The sequence below is a fragment of the Scyliorhinus torazame genome, chromosome 17 (genome assembly GCF_047496885.1).
Source record: "Scyliorhinus torazame isolate Kashiwa2021f chromosome 17, sScyTor2.1, whole genome shotgun sequence".
NCBI classification, from domain to species: domain Eukaryota; kingdom Metazoa; phylum Chordata; class Chondrichthyes; order Carcharhiniformes; family Scyliorhinidae; genus Scyliorhinus; species Scyliorhinus torazame.
The window spans coordinates 53,699,180-53,715,606 of NC_092723.1; the positions used below are offsets into that span (position 1 = coordinate 53,699,180).

At 49.3% G+C, this 16,427-nt stretch overlaps 1 protein-coding gene across 3 annotated transcripts in view; it reads right to left on the minus strand.

Moving 5' to 3' along the window:
* The window catches only part of LOC140393875 (protein phosphatase 1 regulatory subunit 12A-like), a 323,102-nt gene that overhangs the window by 130,826 nt on the left and 175,849 nt on the right, over window positions 1-16,427 (minus strand). For all 3 annotated transcript variants that reach the window (XM_072480443.1, XM_072480442.1, XM_072480441.1), the window contains one exon: window positions 5,987-6,184. In XM_072480443.1, the coding sequence (XP_072336544.1) occupies window positions 5,987-6,184 (198 nt within the window). The remainder of the gene's footprint in view (window positions 1-5,986; window positions 6,185-16,427) is intronic.

Here is a 16,427-nt window from a genome sequence, read left to right on the forward strand (position 1 = left end):
GATGGACTACATCCTAGAGTTCTAAAGGAGATAGCTGAAGAAATAGTGGAGGCGTTAGTTATGATCTTTCACAAGTCACTGGAGTCCGGGAAAGTCCCAGAGGATTGGAAAATCGCTGTTGTAACCCCCCCTGTTCAAGAAGGGAACAAGGAAAAAGATGGAAAATTAGAGGCCAATTAGCCTAATCTCGGTTGTTGGCAAGATTCTAGAATCCATTGTTAAGGATGAGATTTCTAAATTCTTGGAAGTGCAGGATCAGATTAGGACAAGTCAGCATGGATTTAGTAAGGGGAGGTCGTGCCTGACAAACCTGTTAGAGTTCTTTGAAGAGATAACAAATAGGTTAGACCAAGGAGAGCCAATGGATGTTATCTATCTTGACTTCCAAAAGGCCTTTGATAAGGTGCCTCACGGGAGACTGCTGAGTAAAGTAAGGGCCCATGGTATTCGAGGCAAGGTACTAACATGGATTGACGATTGGCTGTCAGGCAGAATGCAGAGAGTTGGGATAAAAGGTTCTTTTTCGGAATGGCAACCGGAGACGAGTGGTGTCCCGCAGGGTTCAGTGTTGGGGCCACAGCTGTTCTCTTTATATATTAACGATCTAGATGACGGGACTGGGGGCATTCTGGCTAAGTTTGCCGATGATGCAAAGATAGGTGGAGGGGCAGGTAGTATGGAGGAGGTGGGGAGGCTGCAGAAAGATTTAGACAGTTTAGGAGAGTGGTCCAAGAAATGGCTGATGAAATTCAACGTGGGCAAGTGCGAGGTCTTGCACTTTGGAAAAAAGAATAGAGGCATGGACTATTTTCTAAACGGTGACAAAATTCATAATGCTGAAGTGCAAAGGGACTTGGGAGTCCTAGTCCAGGATTCTCTATAGGTAAACTTGCAGGTTGAGTCCGTAATTAAGAAAGAAAATGCAATGTTGTCATTCATCTCAAGAGGCTTGGAATATAAAAGCAGGGATGTACTTCTGAAGCTTTATAAAGCATTAGTTAGGCCCCATTTAGAATACTGTGAGCAATTTTGGGCCCCACACCTCAGGAAGGACATACTGGCACTGGAGCGGGTCCAGCGGAGATTCACACGGATGATCCCAGGAATGGTAGGCCTAACATACGATGAACGTCTGAGGATCCTGGGATTATATTCATTGGAGTTTAGGAGGTTGAGGGGAGATCTAATAGAAACTTACAAGATAATGAATGGCTTAGATAGGGTGGATGTAGGGAAGTTGTTTCCATTAGCAGGGGAGACTAGGACCCGGGGGCATAGCCTCAGAAGAAAAGGGAGTCACTTTAGAACAGAGATGAGGAGAAATTTCTTCAGCCAGAGAGTGGTGGGTCTGTGGAATTCATTGCCACAGAGGGCGGTGGAGGCCGGGACGTTGAGTGTCTTTAAGACAGAAGTTGATAAATTCTTGATTTCTCGAGGAATTAAGGGCTATGGAGAGAGAGCGGGTAAATGGAGTTGAAATCAGCCATGATTGAATGGCGGAGTGGACTCGATGGGCCGAATGGCCTTACTTCCGCTCCTATGTCTTATGGTCTTATAGTTACATGGGTAGATTAGAGCAGCTAGGGCTGTTCTCCTTGGAGAAGGTGGCGAAGAGATTTGATTGGCGTTCAGAGTCATGGCGAGTCTGGAATAGAGGAACTGTTCCTACTGCTAGACAGGTCAAGACCAGAGCACATTGATTTAAGGTGAATGACAAAAGAATCAAAGACAATACGAGGGGGAATATTTTATGTAGCAAGTAGTTAGCATCCAGAATACACTGTCTCAGAGTTTGGCAGAATCAGATTTAATCATGGATTTCAAAAGGAAAACTGGATAATTAAATGAGAAAAGAAACTGCAGGGATATAGCAAAAGGACAGGGGAGTAAGTCTAGCTGAGTAGTTCCTGCATTGATCATGTTATGGGCCAGGGTTTAGAGAACCCCAAAGTGTATCATGGAGTTCACCTGACCCACAACTTTTAATAGATTGTGGTATGGGGAGCACACGGCCCACTCTACAGGTGTGGTACAGCAGAAATGGAAAAGTATTTTTTAAAAGCAAAACAATGTTTATTCTATGAACTCAAGTTAACCTTTTGAAAACATAGTGAACATCTGAGCAACCATTAATTCAAATACAACCCCCAAAGAATACAACACTTAATGCTTAATAACTTCTCAAACAACATCCAGAAGACAAAAGAAACACCTTTTAACAGAAGCACATTAAGGTTTACATTCACGACTGAGAACAGTTATAATTCTGAATTCACCAAATGATCAAGAGAGATAGTCTTTTGATGGCAGAGAACACAGCAGTACACCTGCTTGTCTGGCTTCAGATCCAACACTCAAAACAAAACTAAAACACACCCTGCACCAAACAGCCTAAAACGAAAGTAAAAAGCTGACAGACAGCCCAGCTCCACCCACACTCTGACATCACTGATAACACCCATGTCTTAAAGGTATATTTCTTAAACACCCATTTCTTAAAGGTACTCTCACATGACAATCAGCAGAGACACAAGGGGCCAAATATGCCTTCTGAGCTGTAGCTGTTCTGTAATTCACTGAGGCACAAAAAAAAAATCAACAGTTGGAGAAAATGTTATCAAAGCCCAAGTTCCAGTAGATGTTCTCAATATGCAGAGAATAGGATGTGATGGCATACTGGTATTATCACGGGACTAGTCATAATATCGCTCTTGGGACCCAGGCTTGAATCACACCACGGCAAATGGGGAAATTAGAATTTTAAAAACAAATCTGGAATTAAAAAATCTAATGCCAAACACCCACTCAGTTCAAGGGCAATTAGAGAAGGGCAATAAATGCTGGCTCATGAATTAATTTTTAAAAAGAACCTAAAGCAAATGACCAAAGTTTGAACATAAACGTTGCAGTAAGGAAAGGTGATCTCAACCAAAAAGCACAAAATATGCATGATATTATTTTCCTTCAATGAACAAAGTCACTGCCTGAAATAAATTGAGAACTGTGAAAAATGTACCAAATGGTGGCCTTTTGTCGATTGTGCTTTCTGTTTCAATAAAGCTACCCAATTCGTCCCACTCCCCTTCAAATTTTCCAAGTCTATATCCATTTTTCTTTCGCAAACTCTTCAAGAATCCTGGCATGCTCGCAAGTCATTACCCATAGATCACTTTCAATACAACTTTAAGTTTAATGTATAACCTAATTTTTAAGGCTCCAACTTATTTGAAGGCACAAGATTCCTCTCTCGATAACCTGTGAAAGAACTGAGAGAATATTTGGAAAGAGACCAGTCAGATATTGCCCAGGAATGATACATAGCCTGGATTTTGCACAAGTTTTAGATGGTGAGCTCCAAAATGTCCACCATCACTGCCTTTCTGAAATTGAACATGACTTGAGAATTTAGTGCTAGGGCACCAAAAGCCTGAAGTTATAAGCCTGTCACTCACTGCTTCACCACATGTTGCACTGTGCCACAATGCATCCAATCTCCAAATCCCCCAGTGCCAGTGAAATCAGTTGATGGGGTGTGAACTTTCCCTTTTCTGCACTCAATCGCCAAATAAATGCCTTAAAAATGTTACACCTTGTTAATCAGGTGTGACTGGGTTTAAAGCTGCAATGTGAGCAATAGATAATCATAGAATTTACAGTGCAGGAGGCCATTCGGCCCATCGAGTCTGCACCGGCTCTTTTGAAAGAGCACCCTACCCAAGCCCACATCTCCACCCTATCCCCATAACCCAGTAACCCCACCCAACACCAAGGGCAATTTTGGACACTAAGGGCAATTTAGCATGGCCAATCCACCTAACCTGCACATTTTTGGACTGTGGGAGGAAACCGGAGCATCGGGAGGAAACCCACGCACACACGGGGAGAACATGCAGACTCCGCACAGACAGTGACCCAAGCCGGGAATCGAACCTGGGACCCTGGAGCTGTGAAGCAATTGTGCTATCCCCAAGGCTACCGTGCTGCCCACAAATAATGTTGCTGAACAACAGATCTAGTTCCGAAAAAGTATTTTCTATGTGTGGCGTGTTGTTAAATGTCTCCATTACGAGTAATTTACTTTTTCAAAACTATTTTTCTCCAATTATTTCCCCATCATTCCAAATCTAGTTAGGGGGGGGGGGTGTTGCTGGAAAGGGTCAAGGATCAGAAGCTTTGGAGCCATTTAAGCCTTCATTTAGTTGGGGCAATTGAAGCTTGGTGAATTCCAGAGGCAATGCCAGCCCAGTGAATCTAGCCAGTTGTTTAATAGTTGAAATGGCGCAAGTAGAGTCTGAATTGCAGACTCAGAAACCCAAGTGAGTGAGAGGAGACAAAACCCTGGGAGGTATGCAGTTGTTGAAGTAGTTACAGTGGACTGTGAGGTAATTCAGAGGGGCTTGATCTTGGGAGTCCTTCGTGAGTGAGGCAGAGTTTCAAAGAGATTGGTTGATTGACAGGGCAGGATTTTCCACGCAACACACTACGTGCTTTACAGCAGTGGAGATGGCCCGCCATTGGCAAGAGGCAAGATCTTCCAGTTCACGCATTGTCAACAGGGTTTCCCATTGGATTCACCTGTTGCCACATGTACACCCGCGGAGGGGGTGCACCATTGGTGGAATCGGAAGATCCTACCAGTGTCAACGGCTGGAAAGTTCCAGCCACAGTGTTTACAGATATCTTAGTGGGTTGCTGAGAAACCTGTGGGGCATTTGATATATATTTTTTTTAACAATGTGGTGTGTTCGATCTCAGTTTGCCTGTTAGTTTCCATGTACATCATACTAACCCTAAATGCAGTATAAAATAGAAATTGTGAATTGTTTTTTTTTTGATCTTGTATTTATTTATTTTTGTAAATTTAATTTTGTTTCTTACACTTTAAAATGTATTTTTGTTTGTTTAAAACCCATAGAATGACTGGCTTTATTCTCTCAGCAAGTGTCTTGAATCTCACTCTTTGCCTACTTTAAACAAAATCGGTCCCTACCAAAAACCTGGGTGTCTGGTCTGGGATCGTAACACCATCATCTTGCACTCTCGCATCTATATCCCAATTTGCTCAGTAAAACCTCCCTCATTTTCTGATTGAGGATTTTTAACATGTAGATTCATTCAGGTCTCTGCAGTTTCAGAAATATAGCAGCTCACAGCATTTCTAGAGAAAATGCGAGGGAGCGAGAGCAGGTCCTTTTCGCTGTGTGTCCAGGTCTCAACTTGCTTTCCTTAGGTCTCTAGAAATCATCCCACTCAGGCAGGATCCAATCACCAACTGTCACCCAACAGAATACGCCCCTTTGGCTAACTCATTGGCAACCAGCCAGCCAATCAAACAGAGTCCCATCCCATCGCTAGGGGCTGAAAAGTCTGACTTCTCCTGTTTGAACACTAGCATCAAATACTATGTTGGAACTTCTTGAATTCTGCATTTTCTCTGCTGCTTGGCTTAAAGATACATGGCCATTGGGCAGAACGGTGGCACAGTGGTTAGCATTGTTGCCTACGGCGCTGAGGACCCGGGTTCGAATCTCGGCCCTGGGTCACTGTCCGTGTGGAGTTTGCACATTCTCCCCGTGTTTGCGTAGGTTTCGCCCCCACAACCCAAAAAGATGTGCAGTGTAGATGGATTGGCCATGCTAAATTGCCCCTTAATTGGAAAACATAATTGGGTACTCTAAATTTATTTTTTAAAAAATATATACATGCCCATTAAGCATTCATGGATCAAAAATGAAACCGGGAAAAATAAAGAAAGGGGAAATAAGGGAATCAACAGAAAGGGCCCTTACAGTTAAGAGCAAGATATTCACTGTCAGTGTAGCAGTCAAGGTGCTGCTTTTTGTATGAATGCTCTTCAGCAAGGAATAGAAATGAATTCGCCTTCAGCAGCAGTTTCCAGGCACTTTTAGGTTACATCTTATTTTGATTGCCCCAAATTATTCAACCACTCAATTGTGTTGGAAATATCACAATTAATTCAACATACCTCTCCTTCTTGGCTGCTACTCAATCTTTCTCTGTACTCTTCTGTATCCTGTGCAATTAATGGCTTTTCTTTCTCGTCCTGCTTTTCTACATCTTGCTTTTCCTTTTCGTCCTTCTCCTGTTGTTCCCGAGCTCGTCTCTCTGCACGAGATCGACTGAATGTCTTCTCAGCTTCCTGCAGATCTGTTAGTGTTACACCCTAGTTTGACAAAACACATCACACAATTAGAAATAATTCAAATTTGGTTTCAAATGTGGCACCAGGGGCAGCACTGCTGCCTCACGGCATCAAGGACTCGGGTTCAATCCCGGCCGTGGGTCATGTCGGTGTGGAGTTTACACATTCTCCCCGTGTCTGCAGGGGTTTCACCCCCACAACCCAAAAGGATGTACAGGGTAGATGAATTGATGTTAAATGGCCCCTTAATTGGAAAAAAGAATTGGGTACTCCAAATTTATGAAAAAATAGTGTGCACAAAGGCACGTGGTAAGGCAGTCAAGAAGTCAGGTTCAAATCAAGAGTAGTAGAAGGGAAAGGAGCAACCCCCTCACTGTCCCTTGCAGGGAGCGGGGAAGTGAGAGCGGGGGCGAGGCCGGGCAGGGGCGAGGGCGAGGCCGGGCAGGGGCGGGGCGGGGCAGGGGCGGGGCGGGGCGGGGGCGAGGCGGGGCAGGGGCGGGGGCGAGGCGGGGCAGAGCGGGGGCGAGGCGGGGCAGAGCGGGGGCGAGGCGGGGCAGAGCGGGGGCGAGGCGGGGCAGAGCGGGGGCGAGGCGGGGCAGAGCGGGGGCGAGGCGGGGCAGAGCGGGGGCGAGGCGGGGCAGAGCGGGGGCGAGGCGGGGCAGAGCGGGGGCGAGGCGGGGCAGAGCGGGGGCGAGGCGGGGCAGAGCGGGGGCGAGGCGGGGCAGAGCGGGGGCGAGGCGGGGCAGAGCGGGGGCGAGGCGGGGCAGAGCGGGGGAGAGGCGGGGCAGAGGGGGGGCAGAGCGGGGGCAGAGGGGGGGCAGAGCGGGGGCAGAGGCGGGGCAGAGCGGGGGCGAGGCGGGGCAGAGCGGGGGCGAGGCGGGGCAGAGCGGGGGCGAGGCGGGGCAGAGCGGGGGCGAGGCGGGGCAGAGCGGGGGCGAGGCGGGGCAGAGCGGGGGCGAGGCGGGGCAGAGCGGGGGCGAGGCGGGGCAGAGCGGGGGCGAGGCGGGGCAGAGCGGGGGCGAGGCGGGGCAGAGCGGGGGCGAGGCGGGGCAGAGCGGGGGCGAGGCGGGGCAGAGCGGGGGCGAGGCGGGGCAGAGCGGGGGCGAGGCGGGGCAGAGCGGGGGCGAGGCGGGGCAGAGCGGGGGCGAGGCGGGGCAGAGCGGGGGCGAGGCGGGGCAGAGCGGGGGCGAGGCGGGGCAGAGCGGGGGCGAGGCGGGGCAGAGCGGGGGCGAGGCGGGGCAGAGCGGGGGCGAGGCGGGGCAGAGCGGGGGCGAGGCGGGGCAGAGCGGGGGCGAGGCGGGGCAGAGCGGGGGCGAGGCGGGGCAGAGCGGGGGCGAGGCGGGGCAGAGCGGGGGCGAGGCGGGGCAGAGCGGGGGCGAGGCGGGGCAGAGCGGGGGCGAGGCGGGGGCGAGGCGGGGGCGAAGCGGGGGCGAGGCGGGGCAGAGCGGGGGCGAGGCGGGGCAGAGCGGGGGCGAGGCGGGGCAGAGCGGGGGCGAGGCGGGGCAGAGCGGGGGCGAGGCGGGGCAGAGCGGGGGCGAGGCGGGGCAGAGCGGGGGCGAGGCGGGGCAGAGCGGGGGCGAGGCGGGGCAGAGCGGGGGCGAGGCGGGGCAGAGCGGGGGCGAGGCGGGGCAGAGCGGGGGCGAGGCGGGGCAGAGCGGGGGCGAGGCGGGGCAGAGCGGGGGCGAGGCGGGGCAGAGCGGGGGCGAGGCGGGGCAGAGCGGGGGCGAGGCGGGGCAGAGCGGGGGCGAGGCGGGGCAGAGCGGGGGCGAGGCGGGGCAGAGCGGGGGCGAGGCGGGGCAGAGCGGGGGCGAGGCGGGGCAGAGCGGGGGCGAGGCGGGGCAGAGCGGGGGCGAGGCGGGGCAGAGCGGGGGCGAGGCGGGGCAGAGCGGGGGCGAGGCGGGGCAGAGCGGGGGCGAGGCGGGGCAGAGCGGGGGCGAGGCGGGGCAGAGCGGGGGCGAGGCGGGGCAGAGCGGGGGCGAGGCGGGGCAGAGCGGGGGCGAGGCGGGGCAGAGCGGGGGCGAGGCGGGGCAGAGCGGGGGCGAGGCGGGGCAGAGCGGGGGCGAGGCGGGGCAGAGCGGGGGCGAGGCGGGGCAGAGCGGGGGCGTGGCGGGGCAGAGCGGGGGCGAGGCGGGGCAGGGCAGAGCGGGTGCAAACATCAGCTTACATCTCCACTTCGAACTTCATGATGGTCATTGCTGAAGCAACTAAGTTGGTTAGAACTAGGACACTGTACTGAGGAACTCCAGCAGCAATGTCATGGGACTGAGAGAATTAATTTCAACAGCTACAGCCATCTTCTTCCATGCTTGGTGTGACCCCAGCCAGTGCATTGTCATTGACCCCAATCTTGATGCTCAAGGCTGGTGCAGGCTTGTTGGGCCGAATGGCCTCCTCCTGCACAGTAGGGATTCTATGCTTCTTTAATTGGTCAAACGCTGCTTTGTTGCCGAGGCAAGTCACTCTCACCTTTGCCTCTGGAATTCAGCTATTTTATTCATGTCCGTATCAAGGAAATAATGACATCTGGAGCTGCCCTGGGGTCAACAATTGACAGGGTCTCATCTGTGACGCAATGTAACATCCCAGTCAAAAGGATTACAGTCATGGGAAAGCAACTAGGTTTTTAAATTAAACTGACGGTGCAAGTGCGAAGAAAAGATCGCATTCTTGTATAATGGTTGATATTATGGGAATCGCATGTTGCATTTTTACATTTCCAAGGCTGTCAAAACACCCCAGAGAATAAAATTTGCAGTAGTGCATTTTGAAATTAACATTTCTGATCTTTAGATTGTGTGTGCAACTCAGCTGACAGAACTGGGTCCTAATTAAGGGCAAACCATCTCCCACTGCACTCTCAAAATAGCTTCTTGCTCAGCATTAAGGGCATGGAGGCTGAGATTCACAGAGGGAAGAAAAAAAAAAATTCAGAAAACGCAGGTTAAAAATCATGGCATTCCATAACAGAATTTAAGTTATTCTGACATGTAACATCGTATAGGGCTATGCATCAGTTTTTTTAATTAATGCTGTTTACCACATTCACTACCTTTCTGGGTTGGCATTCTTGCACCTGTTATTATTCCTGCATGACCTCAGGGCTGTTTTCATCTTCACATTTGACCACCGTGGCCTAGGCTTTTCTCCTCCTCATTCCACAGTTCTTAAAATGACACTTCATGAAACATTCCTGTTTTCTACTTCCATTTTGCCTCGTTGTCTAAGATTTACACACTACTGCTATTAGAATTGAGCATAACTGGAATGCTTTCATCGTTCGGTTCAGAGCTGGTAATGGAGTCGCGCCCATCAGCCTGGACAGAAACCCAGATTAGGGGCAGGATCAGTAGCTGCTACACCTCCTGCAAACAACTTCAGTAAAATGATGGCTTATAAAAAGGTTGAGTTTCTTTTTGGAACCAGGGAAGGGATGAAGAGTGGCCAGTGGATCTTTTTGAACAAAGAACATTACAGCACAGGAACAGGCCCGTCGGCCCTCCAACCCTGCACCGACTATGCTGTCTGTCTGAAGTAAAACACCGACCTTTCCGGGGACCGTATCCCTCTATTTAAATCTTATTCATGTATTTGTCAAGATCCCCTTTAAAAGTCACGATCGTATTTGCTTCCACTACCTCCACAGGCAGCGAGTTCCAGGCTCCCACCACTCTGTGTAAAGAATTGCCTCGTATAGCTCCTTTAAACCTTGCCCCTCGCACCTTAAACCTATGCCCCCTAGTAATTGACTCTTCCACCTTGGGAAAAAGCTTCTGACTATCCACTCTGTCCATGCCCCTCAATCTTGTAGACTTCTATCAGGTCACCGCTCAACCTCCTTCGTTCCAGTGAGAACAAACCAAGTTTCTCCAATCTCTCATTAGAGCTAATGCCCTCCATACCAGGCAACATCCTAGTAAACCTCTTCTGTACCCTCTCCAAAGCCTCAACATCTTTCTGGTAGTGTGGCAACCAGAATTGAACACTATATTCCAAGTGCGGCCTAACTAAGGTTCTATAAAGCTGCAACATAACCTGCCAATTTTTAAACTCCGTGACCTGGATGATAAAGGCAAGCATACCATATGCCTTCTTGACTACCTTCTCCACCCGTGTTGCCACTTTCAGTGACCTGTACACCCAGGTACCTCTGCCTATCAATACTCTTAAGGGCTCTGCCATTTACTGTATATTTCCCACCTTTGCCTTCCTCATGGTTTTATTTTCTGTCTTTTTTATATTCCTGTTTGTCATTTTTACTTTTGTGGTCTTAATCTTAATTAATATCTTATATTTTTGTTTCAGTTTTTCCTCTTATTTCTCACTTGATGTTTGAGGTGTCATTACTGGCTGTTTGCTGCAGCTTTCTAGTAGAATATATTTTTTGCAGAGTTGATTGATCGTTCTTCTAAATGTTACTCACTGATACTCTAGTTTTTGGTTTGTCAGTCAATTTATTTTACCTAATTCCATTCTCATCCCCTTAAAATCAGACTTTTTGTATGTATTTACTTTAGCCTCAAGTCTTCCTCATCCTTTTTCTTAAACCTTATTGTGCTGTGAGCAGTACTAAATAAATGTTCCCCTACACTTAACTCTATCTCTTTTCTTAAATTTTGCTTCAAATTCCTCAGCTTCTCTGAACATCAAGACTATCCTTCTGCAATGGATCTCAACACCGAACAGGCGCCGGAGTATGGAGACTGGGGGAATTTTCACAGTAACTTCATTGCAGTGTTAATATAAGCCCACTTGTGACAATAACAAAGATTATTACAAGACTCGGCTGCTGTTTCACCGCACAGTGGTTAGGACTATGGCTTCACAGCTCCAGAGTCCCAGGTTTGATTCCCAGCTTGGGTCACTGTCTGTGTGGAGTCTGCACGTTCTCCCGTGTTTGCGTGGGTTTCTTCCGGGTGCTCCGGTTTCCTCCCACAAGTCCCGAAAGACGTGCTGTTAGGTGAACTGGACATTCTGAATTCTCCCTCTGTGTACCCGAACTAAAGGATTTTCACAGCAACTTCATTGCAGTGAAAAGGTAAGCCTACTTGTGACAATAATAAAGATTATTACATTCTAAATTCTTTTTGATAGGAATAACATGGAGGAATAATATAAAATAAGAGGGTACAATTCTAAAGGTGGTGCAGGATCAGAGGGATCATATATCTGCATAAGTGACTGAGGTGGCAGGACAGGTTGTCAGCATGGTTAATGAAACATACAGTATCCATGGCTTTATTAATAGTGGCATAGAGTATACAAGCAAAGGTTACGCATTGTACTTGTAAAGAACATTAGTTTGACTTTAGCAAGAGAACGGAGTGCTGAAATTTAGGAAGGATGCGAAGGCATTGGATATTGCAGAAATGATTCAGGAGAAGCAGAGGTGGTTTTCCTTGAAGAAAAGGTGGACAGGAAATTTGATAGAGGTATTCATGAGAGATCTGGACAGTCACTAAGGAGTAACTGTTCTCATTCTGAAAGGATTGAGAATGAGATTTAAGTGATTGGCAAAAATTATACGAAGAAAAACTTTTTCACGCAGCGAGTGGTCAAGGTTTGGAATGAATAGCCTGAGTGTGGTGGAGGCAGGTTTAACTGAAGCATTCAAAAGAGAATTAGTTATCTAAAATGAATGTACAAGGTTACTGAGAAAAGACAGGAGAATGGCATTAAGTGAATCACTCATTCAGAAAGCTGGTGTAAAGATGGGACAAATGGCCTCCTGCACTGTAACATTTCTGATTCTGTTTAGTTCTCGAGAGCCAGTGGGCCTGCATGCTACATTACCTGGGGCCTCTTCATTCTGAGGCCGCAAGAGAGGAAGCCTGTGTGTGTCACCACAAGGAAGTACTGATGGAAGACTTGGTGACAGTGAGGCTGTGAACGATCAGGGAGAGACTTATATATTTGGCTCCCTATTTCACATCACTGCTTGCCAGGATTGTGGGCTGAAAGAGAGAAACAAACTGGCATGCAAAAACAAAAAGCATGCTAACTCTCTTCAGCCACGCACTGTACACATACTAACCTGTTGGGACACACACAAGAAAAAGAACAAACTAAAACTGATGCTTAAAATTAGTGAACAAGTCCAGAATGTGCTGCCATCCAGTGGCACCCCTGGATACAGTAGCTATAAAGATCGGAGAGCATAGTTTGGCTCTATTCACTTCAGCAGTGTCCCCCAAATGTTTGTTGCCCAACTGTAAGAGTTGAGAACCAATCCACAGGGAATTCCCCTCGTGTGTGACCTATATGATTGGGCCTGTTGAACAACAGCAAGCATATTAAACTCAGATTGCTCAGATTTATCCATTTTACTGTGTTTCTCAATAAATCATTCTGTCTCTGCTGCAAACTGTCCACAACGGATCAGAATTTACAGTCACAGGGTGATGGAAATCTCTTTCACACAACCAATGCTCCACATGTAAACAATGCAGAGAAGGAGCCTCCAATTCCAATGGGCCATGAAATTATTATTAAACGAAATGAACTACTCAGAAAAGCTCCATACAAGGAAAGAGAGCATGTTGAGAGAGAGTAAAGAAAAGATTTGAATGCCTCAGACTCTCCAGGAGTATGATACTTTAAAGATATCACATCCAAGTCAGATACTGTGGTGTTAGAGCAGAATGCCGGCAGGAAAACAGAGTGATCAATGTTACCTTAAAGCAGGGTCAATAAATAAAGATAGGGTCCAAGTATGCATTCCAAATGTTATCCTTGATAGATTCTATTGACCTGACTACACAGAGTTTAGGTGGATATTGATAGAATCAAGAATTAGTGACCTCTAAATGTGTCCAAGTTTTCCAGTGGAATAGTTTTCAGTATTTGTTCATATTTCCCATTCTTAATTGCCCTTCAAATGGTGGTGGGAGTGGTGTGCAGCTTTCTTGAACACTGCAGTCAAATGTGCTGCAGAAACACCCACAGTGTTAACCACTGTGCCACCATGCCACCCACGTCTGCCTGAAGGTGGCAACAAATGCTTCAGCCCCATCTTTTGCACTGATGTGCTGGGTTCCCCCATCCTTTAGGATGGGAATATTTGAGGAGCCTCGTCCATCAGTTTGTTTAATTGCCCACCACCATTCATGCCTGGGTATGGCACGACTGCAGAGTTTAGATTTGATCCATTGGTTATGGGATAACATACACCTGTCTATTGCTTACTGCTTCTGCTGCCTTGGATGCAAGTAATCTATTGTACCATAACCCGGTTGAAATTTCATTTTTAGGTATGCTTAGTGCTGATCCCAGCATGCCCTCCTGCACTCTTCATTGATTCAGGGTTGATCCCCTGGCCTGATGGCAATGTTAGAGTGGGGGTACGCCAGGCCATGAAGTGACACATTCTGGTTGTATACCATTGCGATGCTGTTGGCCCACAGTATCTCATGGATGATCAGTTTTGAGTGCGAGACATGCTTAAAATCAGTCCCATTTAGCACAGTGGTAGTGCCACACAACACGATGGCGGATACCCTCATGTGACAGGAAATTATCTTCACCAGGTCTGTGTGGTGGTCACTCTTATCAATACTGTCATGGACCGATGCATCTGTGACAGGTAGATTGGTGAGGATGAAGTCAAGTAGATTCTTCCCTCTTGTTGGTTCACTCACTACCTGTTGAAGACGCAGTCGAACAGCAATACTCTTTACGACTCAGCCAGCTTGGTCAGTAGTTGGGTCACCCAGCCACTCTTGGTGATGGACACTGAAGACTTCCACCCAGAGTACATTTTGTGCCCTACCCACCCTCAGTGCTTCTTCCAAGTGATGTTTAACATGGAGTACTGATTCATCAGCTGAGGGGGATGTTAGGTAGTAACCAGCAGGATGTTTCCTTGCCTATGTTTGACCAAATGCCATGAGACTTCATAGGGTCCAGCGTCGATGTTGAGGACTCCCAGATTGATGCATGATCAATCACTACTGAAGCGAGATTGTAGTCCAATTGAAGGCTTTAATGAACAAGTAGTTACCCCAGCAGCTCCAGTACAGAATGACTGCTGTGGGTGAAACACAGACTCTTATGCTCAGTCTGCTGGGCGGAACCAGCAGGCAGGTTCTACCACTCATACTACAGTATAAAGTACATCCCACATAGGTACCGCGATACCCCTATTATAGCCTACCACATTCACCCCTGTTAAAAAAAAAAAAGAGTCCGGCCGGGGTGGTGGCCTTGCTTTTACAGTGGTGGAGGTTATAGCGGTACCCTTTGGTGCCTTTACATGCAATACACATATTTACAGACAATTATTTACAAGTTCATTTTACAATGAAACTATCAGCCGGTCGGGGGCCCTGGTCGTCCTCTGCGATCGTCACAGTCCCGGCGGTGATGCTGGCGTCGGCTCGGGCATCCGTGGCTCTGGGAGCATGTCGTCTTCAGCTTCATCGCATCCGGATGGGGCCAGTGGGAGGACGGATCCTCCTGGAAAGGGGGCTGCGGTGGTGTGCACCGGTGAAAAAATGGTTGGGGTTGGTGGGGGGGGGGGAAAAAGAGATCCAGCGGGGGCCAGATCCCGGAGGGAGACCGTGTCATGTCGGCCATCGGGGTGCGCCACATAGGCATACTGGGGGTTAGCATGGAGGAGATGTAACCTCTCGACCAGTAGGTCCGACTTGTGGGCCTGTACGTGTTTGCGGAGTAGGAAAGATCCGGGGGCTGACAGCCATGTTGGGAGCTAGGACCCCGAGGAGGACTTCCTAGGGAAGGCAAGGAGACGTTCATGAGGTGTTGCGTTGGACGTAGTGCTCAGTAGTGATCGGATAGAGTGAAGTGCATCGGGGAGGACCTCCTGCCATCAGGACACTGGGAGAGTCTTGGACCGTAGGGCCAGTAGGACGGCCTTCCAGACCGTCCCACTCTCCCTCTCTACCTGCCCGTTTCCCCGGGGGTTGTAACTGGTCGTCCTGCTGAAGGCAATGCCCTTGCTGAGCAGGAATTGACGCAGCTGGTCACTCATGAAGGAGGACTCCCTATCACTATGGATGTAGGCGGGGAAACCGAACAGGGTAAAGATGCTGTGGAGGGCTTTAATGACGGTGGCAGCCGTCATGTCGGGACAGGGAATGGCGAAAGGGAACCAGGAGTACTCATCAATCACGTTTAAGAAATACGTATTGCGGTCGGTGGAGGGAAGGGGCCCTTTGAAATCCACGCTGAGGCGTTCAAAGGGGCGGGAAGCCTTCACCAGGTGTGCTTTCTCTGGCCTGTAGAAGTGCGGCTTGCACTCCATGCAGATTTGGCAGTTTCTGGTTACGGCCCTGAACTCCTCGATGGAGTAGGGCAGATTGCGGGTTTTAACAAAGTGGAGGAACCGGGTGGCAGAGGTTGTCATGGAGGGTCCGGAGTCTGTCTACTTGTACACTGGCACAAGTGCCGCGGGACAGGGCATCAGGAGGCTCATTGAGCTTCCTGGGACGATACAAGATCTCATAATTATAGGTGGAGAGCTCGATCCTCCACCGTAAGATCTCATCATTTGTAATTTTGCTCCGCTGTGCATTGTCAAACATGAAGGCTACCGACCGTTGGTCAGTGAGGAGAGCGAATCTCCTGCCGGCTAAGTAATGCCTCCAATGCCGCACAGCTTCGACGATGGCTTGGGCCTCCTTCTCGACGGAGGAATGGCGGATTTCTGAGGCGTGGAGGGTGCGTGAAAAGGCCACGGGTCTGCCCGCCTGATTGAAGGTGGCAGCCAGAGCTACGTCTGATGCGTCACTCTCGACCAAGAAGGGAGGGACTCATCGATTGCGTGCATCGTCGCCCTGGCGATGTCTGCTTTGATGCGACTGAAAGCCTGGCGGGCCTCTGCCAATAGGGGAAAAACCGTGGACTGGTTTAGTGGGCAGGCCATGTCCGCATAATTGGGGACCCACTGGGCGTAATAAGAAAAGAAGCCCAGGCAACGTTTCAGGGCCTTGGGGCAGTGGGGCGGCGGAGGGAAAACTCCATGAGGGGGCACATGCATTCGGGATCTGGACCTATGACTCCATCATGCACTACAGCGCCAAGAATGGCTAGGCGATCGGTGCTAAACACGCATTTGTCCTTGTTATAGGTTAAGTTAAGGATTTTTGCGGTATGGAGGAATTTGCGGAGGTTGGTGTCGTGGTCCTGCTGGTCATGGCCGCAGATGGTGACATTGTCGAGGTACGGGAATATGGCCCGCAGACCGTCCCAGTCAACTATTCGGTCCATCTTCCATTGGAAGACCGAGACCCCATTTGTGACACCAAAG